This window comes from Macrotis lagotis, chromosome X (genome assembly GCF_037893015.1).
Source record: "Macrotis lagotis isolate mMagLag1 chromosome X, bilby.v1.9.chrom.fasta, whole genome shotgun sequence".
NCBI classification, from domain to species: Eukaryota; Metazoa; Chordata; class Mammalia; order Peramelemorphia; family Peramelidae; genus Macrotis; species Macrotis lagotis.
In genome coordinates, this window is record NC_133666.1 from 353,052,846 (window position 1) to 353,073,722 (window position 20,877).

Here is a 20,877-nt window from a genome sequence, read left to right on the forward strand (position 1 = left end):
ATATTTCTGATCTTGTCTTCTGAGCTTAAATTTAATCAACATGTCCCAAAGAAAACTCAGTATTATCCTTCATTCTCCTATCTCTTTCAAGAGCACCACTCTTCTTTTCATCATTCAGGTCCATAACTTTGAAGGTACCCTTGAATTCTCACACTCCTTTATTCAGTCAGTTGACCAAGTCTGGTTAATTCTACCTCTTTAGTATCTCTTGAGTCTGTATCCTTCTCTCTTCTCAGGTTGCCCATCTAGGTCTCTTAAATCAACCATTTCCCTTTAAATTTTCCTTTCTTACTTCTCTATTTCTCCCTTTCTCTCTCTCTCTGCTACCTTTCCCTCTACCCTTCTCAGAATTTTGGATTTCCCCATATCCTTCATGTCAAGGTAGGCCCAACTGGTCCTGGGAGAGATAGTTCAATGCCATCCTATTTAGAGAAAGACTTATTTGCCTTAATAATCTTTCGGTTATTGCTAGGAATCACATTTTCAATTTATAAAAGGACATGTGATCATATGTAGGTTTATATTGAGAAAAAAAGTCTCTCCCCACCCCCACAACAAATCCACAAGCTTGCTGGTCATCATTAAATTCTGCTCCCCACTCCAATCAAAACTTTCTGTTTATTCAGTGGTATTCAGGCTGCCAAATGTTTCCTCATTCATTGCCAAAAGGATCCTGAGTTAAAGAGTGTACTTGTTTTGATACAGAGAAACATGGAGCATATTAGTAACAGAATTGGGAGAGAAAAATCGGTATTATTTTAAAAAGTTGTCACATGCATAACTAGTGCCATCTGAAAAACAGTAACCATGGATCCAATTATACATTGTGTTCTTTTAGGCACTGATCAAAAAATCTGAAGAGAATTTGTTTCAGCTTTCTAATATTTATTATAAGCTAGATCTTAGATCCTTAGAAAATGGTTAAAAATGTGACCACTCACTGTTTCTATTGTAAAAGAATGTTTTCTAACAAATCAAAGTAGAATTTTTCACAGGAAACTAATAGGAAATTTGGAAAGATGAGGACACAAAGAAATGTTAAATACTATGTATTTAAAAAACTGCAACACACACACACACAAAAAGAAATAGTATTCAAAACTAAATTTTGTTGCAATAGAATGTAAGCTACTTGAAAGCAAGGATTTTTTTTTCCATCCCTAGAACCTAAAAGTTTGGGCATAGAATAAGGACTTAATAGAAAGCTTATTGATTGATTTAAGAAAAAAAATATTTGTCTTGTTCTGTTTCCTTCATGATATAAATACCCAATATATCTCATATATCATATACCAAAGCCAATTTGCCTTCTCAGTTTTCCTTGAAAGTCAATTTGCTCCTATATCTTTTTGTAATTAAAAAAAATCTTTTTTAGTTATTTAAGGCAATGGGGTTAAGTGACTTGCCCAAGGTCACATAGCTAGGCAATTATTAAATGTCTGAGGCTGAATTTGAACTCAGGGACTACTGACTCTAGGGCTGGTGCTCTATCCACTGCGCCACCTAGCTGCTCACTGCTCCTATTTCTTGATATTCTTTCTTCCCTTGGCTCCTGGTTCTTGTCCTTCCTCCCCTCCCCCACTTCTGGTTCTATGTCCTCTCTCTCTCTCTCTCTCTCTCTCTCTCTCTCTCTCTCTCTAATTGTTCTTCCTTGGCAATAATTCCTTCTCGTGACTTTTGTCACTTCTATGCATATGGTTTTTCAAATTGGTATCTCCACTGTTGACCTCTAATTTGAACATCAGTTTCAAATTTCCAACTTCTTGGGGGACATCTTTACCTGAATGCCTAACAAACTTCCCACAGGTTTTCACATCTGCACTCTTTATCAGCTCTCAAGATGTGTGTAGATGTGGGTCCACATGCACCCCCTCCTTTCCTCCCACCTTGAATTTTCTCATCTTAGTTTGCTGTTGTTCTATCATTTCAGTCATGAATGATTCTTCAGGATCTCACTGGGGATTTTTTTGGCAAAGACACAGTAATAATTTGCCATTTCCTTCTCCAGCTCATTTTACAGAGAAGGATACTAAGCAAACAGGGTTAAATGACCAACCCAACATCATACAGTTGGTAAGTCTTTGAGACTGGATTTGAATCAGGTCTTTCTGATTCCAGACCTGGTGTTTTTATCCACTGTGTCACCTCACCATTCCATGTCTTGATTACCCATTCTCATAACTTCATGGTTACCTCTTGTATTTTCTTTATTCCTTGCCATTGACCCCTTCCTGCTAGGCAATATTATTCTAAGTATTATGAATTCTACCTCTGAATGACTACCATCTGTCCCTTTTCTTCTACTCTCAAATATAATTCCAGACCATGTTACTTCTTACCTAAACTACTATAAAAACTTCTAACTAGTATCCTAATCTCCAATATTTCAAATCTATTTGTGAGACTACAGATTCCATTAAGCTAGGTGCCTTGTTTAATCAAAACTTTTTATCTACCGCAAAACTTAGAATCAGTGTTCCACATTATTTAATTCCATTTTGTCTGCTCCCAATTTCATATTTTGTATGTACCATCCTCCAATTTTGCCTTGGAATCCTTTCTCATTTCCACCAAATGAAATTTTTCTCTTCCTTCAAGGTCTAGCTCAAGAGATGTCTTCTCCAATTCCATTTTTGAGCTCTGCCCTCATCCAGAGTTAGTATACTTCTAAATACTCAGGTTTCTTTGTTTACTGTTTTCCTGCTCCTATTTACTTATTCTAATTTGCCAGATACAGTTATGTGTATGTGTGTGTATATGTCCACATATATGTACTTACATATCCATAAATCGGTACACATAAACCTTTCCATCCTCCTTCCCAGTAAATTGTAAGCTCCCTGAGGTCAGAGGATTTATTTTTCATATTTTTATTTTCTGTGTCCAGTTCAATGGCTGGTGTATAGTAGGTACTTGGTGAAGACAAAACATACATATCATCTTATTCATTTTGATATGATGTGTGAATTAAAAATGACTTTCTCATTTCAGAGATGAGAACATGAAGGTACAGAAAGGCTAACTGATTATTTAAGGCCAGACAATGAAATCATGTTATATATTGCCTGTGAATGTAATCTTCTGAATTTTAGTCTAGTATACCATCCTTTTCTAGTTAGGGAACAAGGCACAGTGGCACAGTGGATAGAACACTCAGGAGGACAGGAGTTTGAATTTGACCTCAGATGCTTGACTCTTACTAGCTATGTGACCCTGGGCAAGTCATATAACCCTCCAGTTGTCCTGATTGATATCTGGTCACTGGAGGAAAAAGTGAGACTGGGGACTTAGCACAGCACCCCCTCACTTCAATCCAATTCACATGCTTGTCATGACATCACCTTCCTTAATATCAGGGTCTTCTTTGAGAATGAAGGACAAACATTTTTTATTACTACTACTACTACTACTACTACTACTACTACTACTACTACTACTACTATTATTAGTTAGGGAACACGATCTGTTTCTGTATTTGAAAAAAAGAGGTCAGCCACAGCAGTATAAGAGGAGTCAGGAAGACTGGAAACTCAAAGCACCATAGAAGCTCAAATAAACCCAAATATAACTTGGAAAAGGAATATGGAAAATCATATAATGGGATTTGTAGGTCTAAACCCAGTTTTAGGAGTTATCAAGGGGTCAGAAAATTGGCTCTAAAATCAGGAAGACTCATATTCTGGCTCTTTGTGGGGAAGCTTAGACATGTTCTAAAAATCCAAGTTTCACAATGGTTGCTGATCTATATTGGTAGGAGGGAGTTTTTTTCCCAGGGAGGGGTCTCTATAGTAATGATATTAGAGGTATGAACAAACAAAAAAGCTATGAAGGGGTCCTGTGTATTAGAATTCAGATGATCTAAAGTTATAATTATGCAAAATATGGGCATTTGTTCCAGCCCGATGGAAACATAAAGTATGAATCTGAACAATTTTTCTGGCTAATCACATTATAGCACTAATCACACAATAGTTATATGTAGCATGGGAATAATATGAAACAAGGTGAAGGTAAGGGCTGCTGTTTTTAAGAGAACGAGAAGTGATTGAAAAGTCTACAAATAAGACCTCCTTATTCACGATTTTTGTTCTCATGGTAGTCCCTTCATCAAAGGTAAGACTATTAAGTTACTATTTCAGGAGAAAAAAATAAATTTAAAGAAGAGGCTGTCAATTATCTTACTAAAAATGTTAAATTATGGGGTATGGTGCTATTAGCAGATAAAATAATTTTCTGCTTTGTAAGCCATTAAACACACAGATATCTTACCGTCAAGGACAATGCCATGCAGACAAAGGTGAATTTCTTTATATGTGTTGCTGTCACTGTGTTGCTAGTGCTCACCATTTTATTGCTGGGATTATTCTAGAATGAAAAAAAAAAGAGAATTAGTATTTAAAATACTAATGAACAGATATTAGGTTGCTGAACGTCTCTATTTTATGCCCACGTTCTCCTTGTAGCTTCAACCATGAGCTTGGTACTTGCACTTCTTTTCATCATAGGAGGATTCCTACTGTCTGACTTTAGGGTGACATAATTTAGAATCTTAAGTCTTAGGTGAGACTAGAGAAATCTCCTAACCAACGCTTTCACATCCTATCATCAGGCAGTCACCTTGAATTATAATTTATCCCTCTTCAAATCACCCTGTTTCAACCTTAATTAGTACACATGTTGCATCTGCACAATAGATTGCAAGCTCCTTGATGGCAGGGATTGTTTTGCTTTTCTATTTTTGTATCAAGTTTGTGGGGAAGAATGTGATAAGTGATAATTCTGACTGGAAAAAGAGTCTGGTTTGAATAATATTAGTTCCTATAAGGATGGTACTAATAGTCCACCATCTTGTGCACTAATGTAAGAATGGAGGGGGAGTAGTCTTGACTTTGTATATATGTAGTCTGTGTTAAGTAAGCCCTGGGGATACAAACAGAAAAGTAAGACAGTTCCTGAACTCATGGACCTTATGTTCTAAGAGAGAAAAGCAACATACAAAGGAGGGCTCAGCTGCAAGTCAAATGCAAAGATTCCACAATTTTTAGATTGAGAGTAGGATTACTTCTTTAATATTATTTCTATTGATAAATCATCTGTCTCTGATTTCAAGCTATTTGAGCCAATGGGACAATGGGAATGAGAACCAAGTCTTCATTAGTTCTGACTCCTGAGGAGGCAGCTGCCAGGTCACAGCTCCTGGATGATACTTAGGCTGGAAGCATGGCTGATGATGGAGGGGGTGGGGGAGGGAGAGAGAAAGGAACAATTACTGTTATTTTTAAGGCTCTTAAGCTATGGGTTCTGAGCTATCTCCACTTGTGTCAGAAGAAAAGAAGTAGCCAATGTGGTGGTAGAGGCTGGGTTCTTCTATCTATGCTAATTTGGCTAGATTGGCTTGCCTGTCTTATCAGCGGCAGCCAGTATTGGTAGGGCTGATGGGCTGTCTCTCCATAGGAGTTGTTCCCTTGATGATGCTTCAGGGTCAGACTAGATGGAGGGTTGTGGCTGTGGGAGCTACTGTCATTCTTGGAGCTCTTACGCTTACTTGCCCATTGGTGGTAGTTATTAAATGGGTGACTAGGAGGCCATATTTCCATAAAATAAATTTTATATAAATATATATATATATGTGTGTGTGTGTGTGTGTGTGTGTGTGTGTGTAAATCTCTGAATTTCTTTTTTTTTCCTTCCTTCCTTTCTTTCTGTATAGCCAGGCTTATCATGAATATAATTAGTAACATAAATGGCTAATATAAACAAACCCTTTGGAACACCTGGCTCTACTAATTTGGTTTAATGAAGTATACACAATCAGGGCTATTAGATGTTTCATTCTGAATATAAGCTAGGAAAGTCAAAAGGTACGATAATTTCCTCTCCTCTTTCTTCCCATTACCCTGCCCCAATAACATGAATTTGAAGATGATCACAATTGCTTTAGATTCTTTGCTGAGATACACCTGCTGCTCTAAAGAACAGAGCTACTACAGTGCATCAGAGGATAGTAGGAGTAGAATATTTCCATCTCCGTTTTAAGCCAGGAACAAAATACGTAATTGTGATAACTAAGGTGGCTGACTACAGAAACAAGATATCCCAGGGGCTAACAAATCTGCTAAGCAATATTATAGAAGTTTTAATCTCACTTTAGCAAGTAGGAACTAGTATTGTGGCAAAGGATGGCCTGGCCAAGGTTCCTATGTAAATTGTGCTGCCTCAGAAGGAGGCTTTGATTTAGGATGAACTGGAATGCTCCACATTTTAATGTGCCATAATACGTGATGAATATTGTACTTTCATTCTATATACTACCACACTTCTCAGACAAAAGACGACTCTACTGGCCCCACCATTATAGTCAGATGCTCTATTGTTGTCTATTAAGTCATGTCACTAAGTACTGAAGAAGTGACATACTATGTGACAGACACTGTCCTGATGGGGGAATCACCTGCTCTGATCATTATAAAAGTCTTAAAAGCTAGTCAGGTGGGTGGGGAAGATTATGATAAAGGCTGCTATCAGAAAAGAATTAGTTTTGAATTCTGAGTCAATTTCTATAAGGAACTGTTAGTGAGAAAGACACTAATGAAGTTTGGGAAATTCATTCTGATTCAATGATCATAAAAATAATATTGACAGGGTAGAATGTGGAGCATAAAATATAAAAAGCAAAGACTTAAAATTCTTTTGCTTCAATCATGATTTCAAAGATATTTTACTTCTTAAAGTCAGAGAGACAGAGAGATGGAGACAGAGAGAGACAGAAAAAGAAGAGCAACATAATACAGTGTATAGAAAGCTGTTTTTATAGCCTGAAAGACCTGAGTCCCATCTCTGACACATATGGCTGCATGACCTTGAACAGATCATAAATTCTTTTTTTTTCCTTAGGTTTTTGCAAGGCAAATGGGGTTAAGTGGCTTGCCCTTAAGCTAGGTAATTATTAAGTGTCTAAGACCGGATTTGAACCCAGGTACTCCTGACTCCAGGGCCAGTGCTTTTCCCACTGTGCCACCTAGCCACCCCTCAGATCATAAGTTCTTAAGACTAAGTTAACCAGGGGCAGCTGCAATGAATAGAGTACTGGCCCTGGAGTCAGAAGGACCTGAGTTCAAATTTGGCCTCAGACACTTAATTCTTGCTTAACTGTGTGGCCTTGGGCAAGTAACTTAACCCTATTGCCTTGCTAAAACAAAAGACTAAGTTAACCAGTCAATAAACAAGCATTATTAAATGTTTACTATGTATTAGGCAATGTGCTGAGTACTGGAGCAATAAGGATGGCAAAAGTAAAAAAAACCCAAATCCAGTATCTGTCCTCCAGTAGCAAATCTAATGGGCAAGACAGTAATTATGGTAAGGTGCCATACTACAATGAACTGAGTTTCTTCACCTGAGAGCTTGTTATGCTCCAGTCCAGATTCCAGACTTAAAGTATCTGCTTCTCTTAAAAAAGGAATTCTATCTTGTAATGACAAATGACAAGCATGGATAATCCCTATAGTGTCAACACTAGCCAAGGTGTCCTCTTTAGGGCATTAGCTGGATGTGGTGAAATTGTGAGAACAATTCTCTTCTCTCTAATCTGTGAATAAGCCAAAAGTCTGAGCTGCTATGCCAATGCCATTGAGGTAGTCTCCATTATGGTCAGTAAGCAGCAATATTCACATATATGGAACTGGTTATGGCTTACTGGAATATCTGGAAACAATGGGTGGGGTTTGAGAAGGATTCTCAATAACAATAGTTTCTGGCTGGAGGTATGCTTGTTAAAAGGATTTTTCAAAGCTTTCATCCTCTGGGCTTAAAAGTGAGTGACACAATATCATGAATAAAACAATGTTTTTCTTGGATCCATTGATCAAACCCTACAGTGTGTGTATTGTTCGGTTTTATTATTTCATAGTAGCCAAAAATCTTTTAAAATGAAACATTCCCAGTTAGGAGGCTCTGGCATTTCAGTATCTCTGCTCCCAGCAGATTTAGTTGTCATCTAATCCTCTCTGAAAGGTAGAATTTAAATCTTTATTTTGATGGATGAGACCCCCTTTCCTCCTCTACTCTGGCCTCTAATTCCTCCACCTCTCTTTTAGTTTCCCAAATCTTTATTCTGCATACACGTTTTCTGTCATGAAATTACTTTTTGCCAGGGATATATCATCCAATTTCCTTCACTCATATAATTATTCCATAAAAATGTAGATTTTTATGATGCATTTTAACCTACCCATTTTATAGTAGCCAGAATTGCTTTTTAAGCTGTAACTGATTTCTTTTTCACTCAAATCACTTTCTGATTGCTCTCTGAGTGGATTACTATTGTTAGGAGTGGGAATGAGTTTGGAATAGGCATAGGGAACTTCTGGATAATGAGATTCTCCCTAACCATGCAATTGGGTCCCTTTTCCCTAAATCTTTAGAGTCTATATCAGTTTCTGTGCCTTGTCCAGTCACAGAACTGGTGGTATGGAGCAGGGGAGCCATTGAGGTAGTGTCTTCTGATCTTAAGGTGCAGGCTCGTCTTTACCTTCTACCCTCTGTAATTTCCCCCTATTGTTAGAAATAATCAAAATTCTATTGGTATTGAAATCCCTCTATAGAAGGATCTTTCCAATCCATTATCCTTTTTTTAGAAGCTTCCTTATTATCTTGATTTTATACGGATTATCTTGATTTTATACAGACAATAGAAAAAGAGAACTCAGTTATCAATAATTTGTTATAATTTGAATAGACTAGGCTGATGTTTGAGGGAGTTTTAACAGTTTTTAAAATTTATTTTATTCTGAACTTAAGAAATAAAAAGTATTTCCATAACAGAATAGGAAAAAAAACCCCATGATCGTACATGGAACTGCAAATCTATAATGTACAACTTGCTATTCCTTTTAAATATAAATGTTTGAAGATCACAAGGGGGCAGTGCTGCTGGGTGCTCCTGTTCTGGCCCCTTATTTTTTCATTCTATTTCACTTTCTATATCTATAACCTACAAAGGATTGAAAGGATGGTTAGAGTCTGTGGCTCTGGGCTTAATTAGGTCATCTCTGATATCTCTTTTACTATCACAAATGATTTCTTGGGAACTAAATCGAGTCAGCAGTAAGACTGAGCAGCTCAAAAGCAAATGTCCTTTGTTTATTTTTTAGAGAGGCCTACCCTCCAGGACCAGGGAAACAACAGTTCTGTCGCTGTCTTCTGCCCTGGTCAGATCAGATCTGGATTTCTGTGCTCAGTTGTGGCTGGCTTGTTTTCAGAAGATTATAATTGGGAAGCTGGGGACTATTCAGAAGTAGGCAACCAGGATGATAAAAACTGGGTGAAGAGTATGATGTTTGAAGAAACTGGGGATGGTAAACCTGAAGAAGGGAAGTTCTGAGGAGGCCATGATAGCTGTATTCTAGTAGCTGAATGGCTTCCATTAGAAGAGGAATTCAACCAGTTTTGCTTAGACCTTGAGAGCAGATCAAAGAGACAAATGGAAACTGCAAAGAGATATATTTAGACTTGCTGCTAGGAAAAACTTCCTAATGACTATGGCTCTCCCAAAGTTAAATGGGTTGCCTTAAGAAGAAGTGATGAATACCATCTTTAATGTCTTTTGGGCTTTCATTTCTGAAGAAGACCATGACAAGCATGTAAATGGATTTGAGTGAGGGGGTGCAGTGCTAAGTCACCAATCTTACTTTTTCCTCTAGAGTCATCTGGGTCCAGTGACCAGATAGTTATCGGGATGACAGGAGATGGCCCTGGAAGGAAGGCAATCAGGGTTAAGTGACTTGCCCAAGGTCACACAGCTAGTAGCTGTCTGTGAGGTCAGATTTGAATTAAGCTTCTCTTGACTTCAGGGCCAGTGCTCTACTCACTGCGCTGGATCGCTATCCTCTGGAGTTCTTTATCCAAAGACTGAGTGAGGAGATGTTGGAGAATGGTTCTTTGTTTGGCCCAAGTGAGACTACACTGCGTAAGTGGTCTCTTCCAGTTGGGACAATCTGTGATATACAATCACATTATGACCTCTACTCTCATAGTTTGCAGGGTGAGGTTATGGATCATGATATAAATCTTTGCTTTAAATTCTTACCAGAAATTGCTGCACAAAAGCCAAAGTTTTATTGTTCCCCATTAAAATTTGTAGTAGTTGGAAATCAATTCATTCTAGATGTACATTTCATGTTTAATCCAAGACAGATTATTTGTACTTATAGAAGATTCTCCTAAAGTCTAGCCAACTCAATAATGGGGGAGGTCTAAAAGTAGAATATACCTTATCCCCCTTTTTTTTTTAGATTTTTCAAGGCAATGGGGTTAAGTGGCTTGCCCAAGGCCACACGGCTAGGTATTTATTAAGTGTCTGAGGTTGGATTTGAACCCAGGTACTCCTGACTCCAGGGCCAGTGCTCTATCCACTGTGCCACCTAGCCACCCCTATCCCTTTCTATGACAGCTGAAAAAAGGGTAAGTGGACATTGCCACTAAGGGTTTTCATTGGTTACATACTTATTATATGGTCCAGACCCCAAATGCCTTGGTTTTACAAACTGAGAGCATCACCACAGAAATACATTCATGTGCTTAACAGCCCAAGAACTATATGTATGTTGAAGTTCTATTTCTGAATTTAAATCATGGCTTTTGCCCTTTCTTGTGCAACTTAAGTTCAAGAAAATATTTAGTTTAGATAATAATAGGGATAGTGGACTGCAAAGTGCTTTGCATAGATCATTTCCTTCGCTCTTTGTAGCATTTCTGTCTATCTCTATATACTTATGTAAACAGGAATCAATGGTACATTGGCAGAATTCCAATATTAACCTCTCCCCCTTCCAAGTATCCTCTCCCCTATAAACTTTGAGTTTACAGGTTAGTTTCCTAAGTGGAGTAACATAAGATGATTTAAGAAAGCCACAGGGATAACTACAGGATGCTTTATATTTCCTGAAGAAAAATCCATCTGAATTACCTAGCAACCGAGTCTAGGTCTCTAGATTACAATTGTGACATTACCAAAATGCCATAATAACTTTGATGCTGAAGGTGAAATTGAAAGGATCAGGGTGGAGTGGACAGAGAAGGGGGGAGAGTGGAAGACAGAAGAGTAAAAAGGAGAGGGGGAGAGAGGTGAGGAAAGAAAGACAAAGAGGTGGAAAGAGAGAGAGAGACATTAAGGGAGAGGACTTGAGGGATACTCCTTCCCACAGGCACTCACCTTGTCAAAAGCAGGATAGACGGCTCGAATTTCAGTCAGCCAACCATATGGCATGTGACCCACAGGGTATGTAGCTGTCAAAATTGCCACTGCCTAGACAGGAAGAGTCAGCAGACTTAGTTTGGGCATCAGCAAAGGTGCCTTCAAATGCTGCCCTTTGAGATGTTACAAAATGAATGTTTCAGGTTTAGCAATTTTGAGACATCACACATCACTAGGAGATTAACTCTTCACAAACAGCAGAGGAAAAACCTCTGGTCCCCATTGAGAAGAAATACCTAGACTATATTTTAGAAGTATAAAATGCAGCTAAAGATTAGTCTCTATTCTAGCTAACCTGGACCTTAGGACAACAGATTCCAATAGAAAAATAAAAACTAATTCCTTTTGCATTCACTTGTTAAAAATATCTTAGAATACCTTTCCACTAAGACCAAAGATCACCATAAATTTTTGCAAAATTTGTTAGCAATAGCATGAGAAATTTTTTTGGTAGTTTTTGCAAGGCAATGGGGTTAAGTGGCTTGCCCAAGGCCACACAGCTAGGTAATTATTAAGTGTCTCAGGCTGGATTTGAACTCAGGTACTCCTGACTCCAGGGCCAGTGCTCTATCCATATCGCCACCTAGCGGCCCCTATCATGAGAATTTCAATAGGAATCTTAATACTAAGGAAAAGCAATAATGGCTTGAGCAATTTAGCTTTCTTGCTCGTTTTTATGTAGGGTGATTATATAAAAAATAGAATTATAGAACTCTAAAAAGGGATCTTTGGAGCAGCAGCAGCTTTTGAAACATCTATCCAATTTATCTGAATTGGGTCCAATAGGCAGTTTGCAATATTGACTCTTCCCACGTTCTATCTCATTTGTTTGAGAAATCTGGCAATTTATCCTTGGAGGGTATAAACGAAGCCCTGACCTAACCCCAGAGAAGGGGGGAAAACTCCTTAAATTTCAATTTACTTTCTATTCTCCAGCTAACCTACCTTGATGTCACCTTAATGGTTATAATGGATTTGTTGGTGAAAACAGTGAATATTTGACCATAGCTCTTTGATCATGCTCAGTGTGCATCAGAAAATTAATTTTTTTCCACCAGAAAATCTCCATGGAATTGAGGTAATTTTTCATTACAGTATCATAGATTTATATCTTCTCCCTCATTTTAGAATAAAGTGACTGCTCAAGGTCATGTGGCAGGAAAACTGATATTTGAACTGACACTAAATCTGACATGGTTTCCTTTGTACCACACCGACTCATGTCAGTAACTTAAGGAATGGCAACAAAATGCCCAAACTGATACACACTTAAGCTGATTCTAAATTATTTAATAATTACTATATAAACTAAAAGTAATTAAATGAATAGGATAATATTACTATTTTCAAATTAATATCATAATAGCACTCCCATTTATTTGGCTTTATTGGGGAATGATTTCCAGAAAAGTGAATTTTCTACATAACTGCAACTTGCTTCTATGTTGCTAAAAGTTAACCTTTTTTTTTGAATATGAAAGCTTTTCTAAAATCTATTAATACTCTTCTGTCTTGAATGTTAAATAGTACTTAGCATGTAGTAGTAGTAATAGTAGAAGTATAGTTTTCATTTATCTATAACTTTATATCTTACAAAGTATTTTCTACTCATTATTTTTCTTTACTTCTCAGAAGAGCCTCTTGAAATAGGAGAGATCACATTATTCCTGTTTTTACTGATATGAAAACGGAGGCAAAGAGATGTTAAATTATTAAGTTAAAATTACACAGAGCAAATAGCAGCACTGGGATTCAAACTCATGCATCTGATTCCAAATATAGTGTTTTCTTTTCACTCTACTATAGTTAAAAAACATTCTGAATGAATGAAAAATTCAATTTCTTATTGATGACTCAAGGCTATATACCATGGGATTGAAGGGATCTGGCAGCAAGTAGGGCAGCCTGATGCTTTACTTTCATAGTCCATTGGCTTAGATTTTTCATAATTTGCTCTGTCCTCCTTTTGTTTTCGGACTATAAGGTATCATTTATTTTTTGCTGCTTCTTTGCTGCTTGCTTTGAATTTACTCTGTTTGCTTATATGATAGGAAGTCAGATAATCAAAATGGCAATAAGAGTGGAATCTAAAGGAAGACCAAAGGAAAGACTGTAGAGCTATGAAGAAAACACATAAGCTTTAGGATATGGATTTTGTATTTTTCAGTTGCTTCTGATATTGAAATGTTACTATGTTTTAATTAAATTATGGTAAATTGCTCCATGACTCTTTGCTGTAGGATATCATTTTTTTTTTTGTCTAATTATGGTGTTCTTCTGAGTCGATAACTGATTAGATAATTCTGGTATGAATGTACAAAGTACAGATTTTATGACCTTTGAAAACAACTAGCTCTGCAAACAGCTTCCTTGTTATGATTAAAAACAAAAATTAAAAAATAAAAACCAAATCTTTCTTTTTTTCTATATCATATTCTTTCTCATCTCATTATGTGGCCTGGATTCCCTCTGGGCTAATTTAGAAAATACTTTAATATTTAATTATGTTCCAGATTTTCTTTTCAAGAGATGACGGGATTACAATTCATGGGGCAAAGGCTGGCTGTCACATTTTTCTTTATGGGCAATTTGAAATGTGCTTTTGAGAAAGCTGCTATTACAGAAACCACCCAAGATGAGAACCATAGTTTTAAAAATAAAATCCAGGAACCAACTGGGGCATAAAGGCTAATATGCTCTTGATTTGTGAGGTTGTTTTCCTCCCATGCCAATAGTGAGATGCTTCCCAGTTCATGGAAACTGGCAAGATACATGGGACAGGATACATGCTGACAAGGCGTTTCAGTGATCAAACCTGCCCCTTCCTTTTCAAAAGCAACAAGTCCAGAAATAGTAGTTTTTAAAACATTCAGGCAGCCAACTTCTTTCCTTAAGGAACTGTAGTTACAGAGGACAGAATTAATTCCTCAGAACTTAATGCTGGAGAAGAAATGAAGTAATGCTGTTTAGTCATACTACACTTAGGAGAAAATGGTTCTATTCTCTCTTCTGAATTATATTTTTCCAGTTTTGAGTTAGATGAATCAAAAAGGTAAACAGGTTTGGTAAGACCAGATATTGCTAAAAAAAGACACTACCCCTGAGGCACAGAGTGATGTTTAAAGGATAGGACAATGTGGTGAAATGGAAGGGATCCTTCCTTGATTATTTTACCTTTTATTAATTATATGGCAAAAGTTACTGAATTTGGCAGCTATAATAAAAGAGTAATGAATTCACTATGTGGTGCAGTGGAAAAAAAAATCATTGGATTAATTCCTCAAACTAGCTGAGTGTACTTGGAAAAACCACCACCTTTTTTTATCTCAGCTTCCTTATCTTTGAAACAAAAGGAAGGCTGAGACTAGATTCTATCTAAGGTCCCACCCACCTATGAAAAGTCTTAAGTGATAACCTAATAATATTTTCCAGCAGGAAGTCTGAACACTAATTCCTAATTAATAAAAATGGGTCGACTGCCATACATACATTGATAACTCCTTAACTACTGTTAAGATAGAAATAACTACTGTTAGATGCCCAGCTCCCCAGACATGAATATACCTCCGTGGCTGCAGAACTGCCACCAAGGTCCCGGGAAACAAAGAGGTTGACGATGGGTCTGCTGATTCTTTGAGTTGCCAGAATTAAAGCCAGAGGCCACCAGAAGCTCAGCATCTTTCTTATGGTAGCATCTCCCTATATCAAGATAAGGAAACAGAAGCTTATTCAATTTTATCTGGGGTGGGGGGACTAAAAATTCAGTTAAAAGTCTTTCTTTCCTCTGGTTTGAAGCATTAATTGATTCATTACTAACCCTTAAAATTTATGGAGTGAACCAAGGTCTCCTTGGGTGAGCCAACAAACATAGAACAAGATGGGAAATTAACTCATCCAGTTGGCAAGACACATATATCAGGTTAAGTAGATCCAAAACTCTGTTTTCCATGCAGGAAACATGTTTCTTTACCAAGACTGGGAGCTCATTTCCAGGTTGGAATGAAGATTAAGTCTGACACTGGTCTCTGTTTAATGATGGGACTGTCTGGCCAGTAACTATATCAGAGGAGAGAGAACATTACAATAAAGGGTATTTTGGGGTTTAATTTATTTTTAGTGAGTACTGTCAAAGAACTAAAACCTTAACCTGATTATGGAAACTATTGGTAAAGAAGACGCAGATTTCCAACTTCAGATATCTAATAGGAGCAACTAGAATTATTCAGAACCCAAGAGAATGCAGGTTGAAAGCAAATGCTATTACTTATTAGATAGCCACTGAGTCTCAAAATAAGGAATTCCCCCATTGTTCTAGGATGCCCATTTTTGTAGCTTTTTGCTTGTTTTCTCCGGAGAATAAGTGACATAATCACTGTCTAGGTACTGCCCTTTATCAAACATTTTAGAACAATTATTTTTTCTGCTTCTAAGTGAATTACAGTAATGGATAGATTACTGAAAAGTTAACTTTAATTTGACTATCTTGATAAGAGTAACTAATGTGATGTTATCAAAAGTTTCCATACTGATGTCTAAGTTGACCAAGTGGTCAAGATCATTAATTAGGCCCTTCCATGTTTTGTGGTATGACATTCTATACTATACCAGAGAATGATAATATTTTATGAAGTATTTTTATAACTTCTTTCATAGTATTAATTATACTATGAGTCCAGCATTTTTAAACCAAACTATGAACTAACTTCCTTAGAAACTGGCATTCTATTTATGTTTCAATTGAGAAGACCCATTATTTGTTGGCATACTTATAAGACTACACTATTTGATTATATTCTATCTAACCTTCAAAGGTCAGTACATATCTCACTTAAATCACTGAACCTTCTTAAACAACTCATACTAATATCTCTCTAGTAGGGAATTTTAAAATTAAAATTAAAATTTTAAATGTCACCAAATACTGCTAGATTTGTCCTTTGAATATTTCATGTAAATTGATCTTGAACAACTACTCCAGAAATTTTAAGTTTCTTGAGGGTAGGGATCATAACTCCTTCTTTAACTCCCATAGTATTTTGGTATAGTGTTTGCAACAACTGGAAGGCCTTGATCTAGCCTGTGCCCCTGCTGAGAGATTCAAGATATGTGCCACCTCATTCTACACTACTTCCATGTAGGCACTAATAACTTCAATGATGGCATATTTTACTTCTTCAAATATAAAATGAATCTTTAAAACATAAGGATAAACAGAGATACTGATACTGATCATACTACTAATTATTCTTCCACATGAATATCACTCAGCATTTGACTTTATCTTCTTACTGACTGCAGGAATCAGAGTGCTGTGAACAGAGATTATTTTTTGCATTTCTTTGTATTCTTCCCCAGAGTTTAAGCATGGTTCATGGCCCCAAGCAGAAATTTATTAAATACTTGTTATTAAATACTGACTAAAGAGAACACTTTATCACCCTTAAATAGTCTAATACTTGAAGTGGCTCTGTGTTATGAGCTCATCAAGATGGGCATTTGCTCCAATAATATAGATCATATTCTGTCCATGACTCTTATCTATTTTCTTAACTTTGTCAGTGGGAGTTCAACTAATCAGTCAATAAGTATTTATTAATCACTGTTTCTTGTCACTAAGCTTAATATATGGAGTTATACTAGTTTTTCTTGAAGATAATGATGTCTTCTATTGGCTATGTCTCAGTCATATTTACATAGTGCTTTACTATCTATTATTTATTTATTACTGGTAAAAGCAAGGAACAAATCTTAAAGCACTATGGAAACATGAGCTATAATAATAATAATACCAAATGTCCTTATGGTGATCAAGGCATAAGTTTGTTTGCTATCTGGAGTCTTCATATCTAAAGGGGTAGAATTAAAACAATTATTATTTTGTTGTAACATGATGGCAGAAATATTAGTGAAATTGTAGGTCACCATAACACAAGATCATCAAAACATACCCCTAGTTCAGGTCCACTGCTATCTGGGATGATGTCGTGAATATTCCTGTAGTAACCCAGGCAGAGGGTGGTACAGCGGACAAGGGCTCCCATATACAAAGAAAGGATTGGAATGAGAAGTGGCTCTCTGCATTCTAGGTGACTATGAAGCAAAATGGCTACAAAAACAACCTAAGAAATTAGGAAAAAACAAGAATAAGTCAAGAGAAAAAAATTAAAATAAACAGAATTTCTATTTGATCTCAAAAATAGATATTTCACTGAAAGAAAACCTTAACTTTGATACAAACAGAGCTGAAACTAGGGAGTCTTGTTTAGATAACCCCCTTTTAACTTAGGGTTAGACAGGTAGAATATAAAGCGAGAGTATATCAGTCTTTGTGCTGGATACAATATTGAAATTATCTCAAGGCAAGTCTTCAGAATAAGAGTTAAAATTCTCAGTATGTACCAAAGAATTAATTAACTCCAAATAGAGTATGCAATTATTCTTCTCATTAATGTAAATTTGGATAGAATTGTGATATGTCAACATAATAAGTGTTATAAATTGCCTCTGCTTAAAGTTGCATGAGAAGTTTTAGCTGGTCAAAAATACAGTGTCCTCTCCTCACCCCCAGATCTCTCTCACCAAGACCAGCAACCATTTGGAACAAATATATAATGTTAGGGGGAGGCCAAATCTGGGAAACTTTCCAGAAAGAAAGTTAAATAATTCCCATTAATGAGGCCATGGACATAATAATAATAATTAATAATAATAATAGTAAGACATTATCATTAAAATAAGAGAGCCAAACAGATGGAGCTCACTGAAAATATCACATGAAAACAAAGTAGTTCGATCCTAAAGTGAGAAAGGTGAAGTACTGGTTGAGCTGACTAGTGAACCTGTAAAATTTTAATGATTTTTTTTTAGTTCATAAATAATGATAGTAAGATATAAAATAGCTAACATTTAAATACATTTTAGGGTTTACAAAGCTCTTTGCAATGCCATGAACATAAACAGCATTCAATGAATATACTGAATGAGTACCATTAAACCATGAGATTCTAAGAGTGTGACAGTAACCAGTATAATCAAGAAAGGGCAGCATCAACTTGAAAAATTCTCATTCTTATTTTATTTTATTCTTCGTGGGGCAATAGGGTTAAGTGACTTGAATATGTTTCAAGTGTCTGAGATCACATTTGAACTCAGGTCCCTCTAACTCCAGGGTCAGTGCTTTATCTATTGCACCACCTATCTGCTCCCTAACATGTTAATTTTTTAAAAAGAGTCCATAAAATATAGATACTAGACAACTTTGTGATTTTGACCCAAAGAAAAACATTGCATGCTAATCCTAGTTACCATAAGCATATTATAATTAAAAGAAAAAAAGAGGAACTTTGAAAAAGGGTATGGTTCGTGATACCAGGGCATTTGTAGCTATGAAGAAACTGGAGAATAATTAAGAAATCAAATGAAGACATAGAAAAGACATCTGATCTGAGCACTTCTCACAGAAACAATGATAATAAACACTACTGTTCAAAAAGTGACTTTTTTTTTTTTTTTTGCAGTCTGGACAGACTTGGCACCAGTATTGCCTTTCTAAGACTCAATGAATGGGATCAAACTTGCCACAGATGCCCTAGAGAAATGAGGGACAAAGGCACGAGCTAGAGCATGGTGGTGATGGAAAACATCTTCCTAGGGGACAAACACTGACTGTGTACCATGGCAGAGGAGTGCTTTATTATACACACTGAGCAATGCTCATTTTGCCACTGGACATAATAAAAATGTTCCCCCAAATTTGTGGCATTCAAGTAGAAACTAATAATAAACCATGAATTGTAAACCACAAAACACTTAGATAAAGACTTTTGGAAGAACTTCCACTGGATATACAAAAATGTGTTGTTTGTCTTCTGACTCCAAGAAAACTTTATCTAATGGAAATCTGTTAATCTTATTATTTCCTGGATCACTCACAAAAGACCTGACCCTGGGTTAGGTTCCATGAGTTGAGAAAACCCAGTTCATATGATTAATGTTAATATTCCTGAGGCACTTACAATGTTTCATATACACATATATAATATATAATAGCATATATATATATATATATATATATATATATATATATATATAATAGATCAAAAGAAAAACTAAGACAGCTTTAAAGATGCCTGATAAATGAGTTCTGAAGCCTAACATTATTTCTGCCCTGTCCTTGGCTTCCATGACACTACTTTCATCTAGCTGCTCCTTCTTGGTGTCCTTTGTTAATTCATCATCCCTCTTTCTTGCCCTAAGCATAGAAGTTGCCTGAGGTTTTGCCCTGGATTCTTCTCTTTTTAGGAGCTCTCATCAGCCCCCAAAGACTAAGTTACTTCTATATAGACTGATCTCATTTCAACTGAGATTTTCACCAGATGTCCTATATAAATCACAAGTTTAATATGTCTAAAATAGGAACTCATGTGCCATCCCCCAAAATTCAAACCCTCCTCCAAACTCTCTACTGAAGGCACCACTATTTTTCCAGTTAACTATGTTGTAATCTTGGAGCAATCTTTGAATCTTCTATCATATACCTCATAACCAATCAATTATTCAAAATGGAATCTATATAACTCTTTTTCTTCACTCACAAAAGTAACACCTTCATTCAGGCTCTTATCACTTGTCATCTGGACTACTGTAATTACCTTTTAATCTTTCCAATATATCCTCTACATAGCTACCAAAATGGTTTTCCTTAGATAGAGAGGCCTGGTCAAGTTGTGCCTCTGCTCAAAAATTTCTAGTAGCTATCTACTGCTTTTAGGATAAAAATACTAAAATAAATAAAAACCATTCAGGCTATAATTTAAGGACATCTACATCTTGCCTTTCTAGCCATATTTTCACATTCTATAATCCAGCCTAAATGGATTGTTGACTAAACTTTGCATTTTATCTGTTGCTTTCATGTCTTCTCATAAACTGTCCCACAAGTCTTTTTTCCTTTTCCTTTAAGATCTTTAGCATCCTACCATAATAGGAATTTGAAAACTGACTAGCACACTGGGATGTATAGTTCAGAGAACAAGTATTCCCTCTTGGACCACAGAACAATGAGACTATTAAGATGTTTGAACTGGAAGATGGACTTGAGTCATACCCAGAAATTTTAAAAGGATACACACAGCCTGTAAAAACAGATAGAGGAAAGAGTGAGGATTTTAAGAATCAAGGGATGCAGTGAAGAGTATCCTCAGTACTACATAGGACTTAAGGATCTGAACATGAAGTTTATCAGGGGTTTAGGAGTGAAAAGGAGAGCCTGGAAGTGGAACATAAAAGGAAGGCTTAGCTATGGCATTCAAAGGAGACATGGAGAAGGGGCATGGTTCTTGGAGCAGAAGACTTAGGCTGAAGCTAGTACTTGAAGTTTTATCTTCAATATGAAGGAAAGTTTTTTAAAAAGTATGCTCCTAACTTCGATCTCTCCATGCCTATTCAATAAATTATATGAGTCACAATTAATGTGAATAAAGAAACCCTTGAAAAGGCTTGTATGTATTTGAAGTCACTATTTGATAGTGATCATTGCTTCCAAAACAATGGAACAGGCAGTGTGAATTCAAATAATATGACCACACAAGGAGTCAATATTAATAGTAATTGAGACCAAGCTT

At 36.4% G+C, this 20,877-nt stretch overlaps 1 protein-coding gene across 1 annotated transcript in view; it reads right to left on the bottom strand.

The window, feature by feature from the left end:
- The window catches only part of ANKH (ANKH inorganic pyrophosphate transport regulator), a gene marked incomplete at its 5' end in the record, with an annotated part of 78,265 nt that overhangs the window by 39,171 nt on the left and 18,217 nt on the right, over nt 1-20,877 (bottom strand). The window contains 4 exons of the mRNA XM_074203392.1: nt 4,270-4,365; nt 11,213-11,305; nt 14,819-14,953; nt 17,203-17,373. Of these exons, the coding sequence (XP_074059493.1) occupies nt 4,270-4,365; nt 11,213-11,305; nt 14,819-14,953; nt 17,203-17,373 (495 nt within the window). The remainder of the gene's footprint in view (nt 1-4,269; nt 4,366-11,212; nt 11,306-14,818; nt 14,954-17,202; nt 17,374-20,877) is intronic.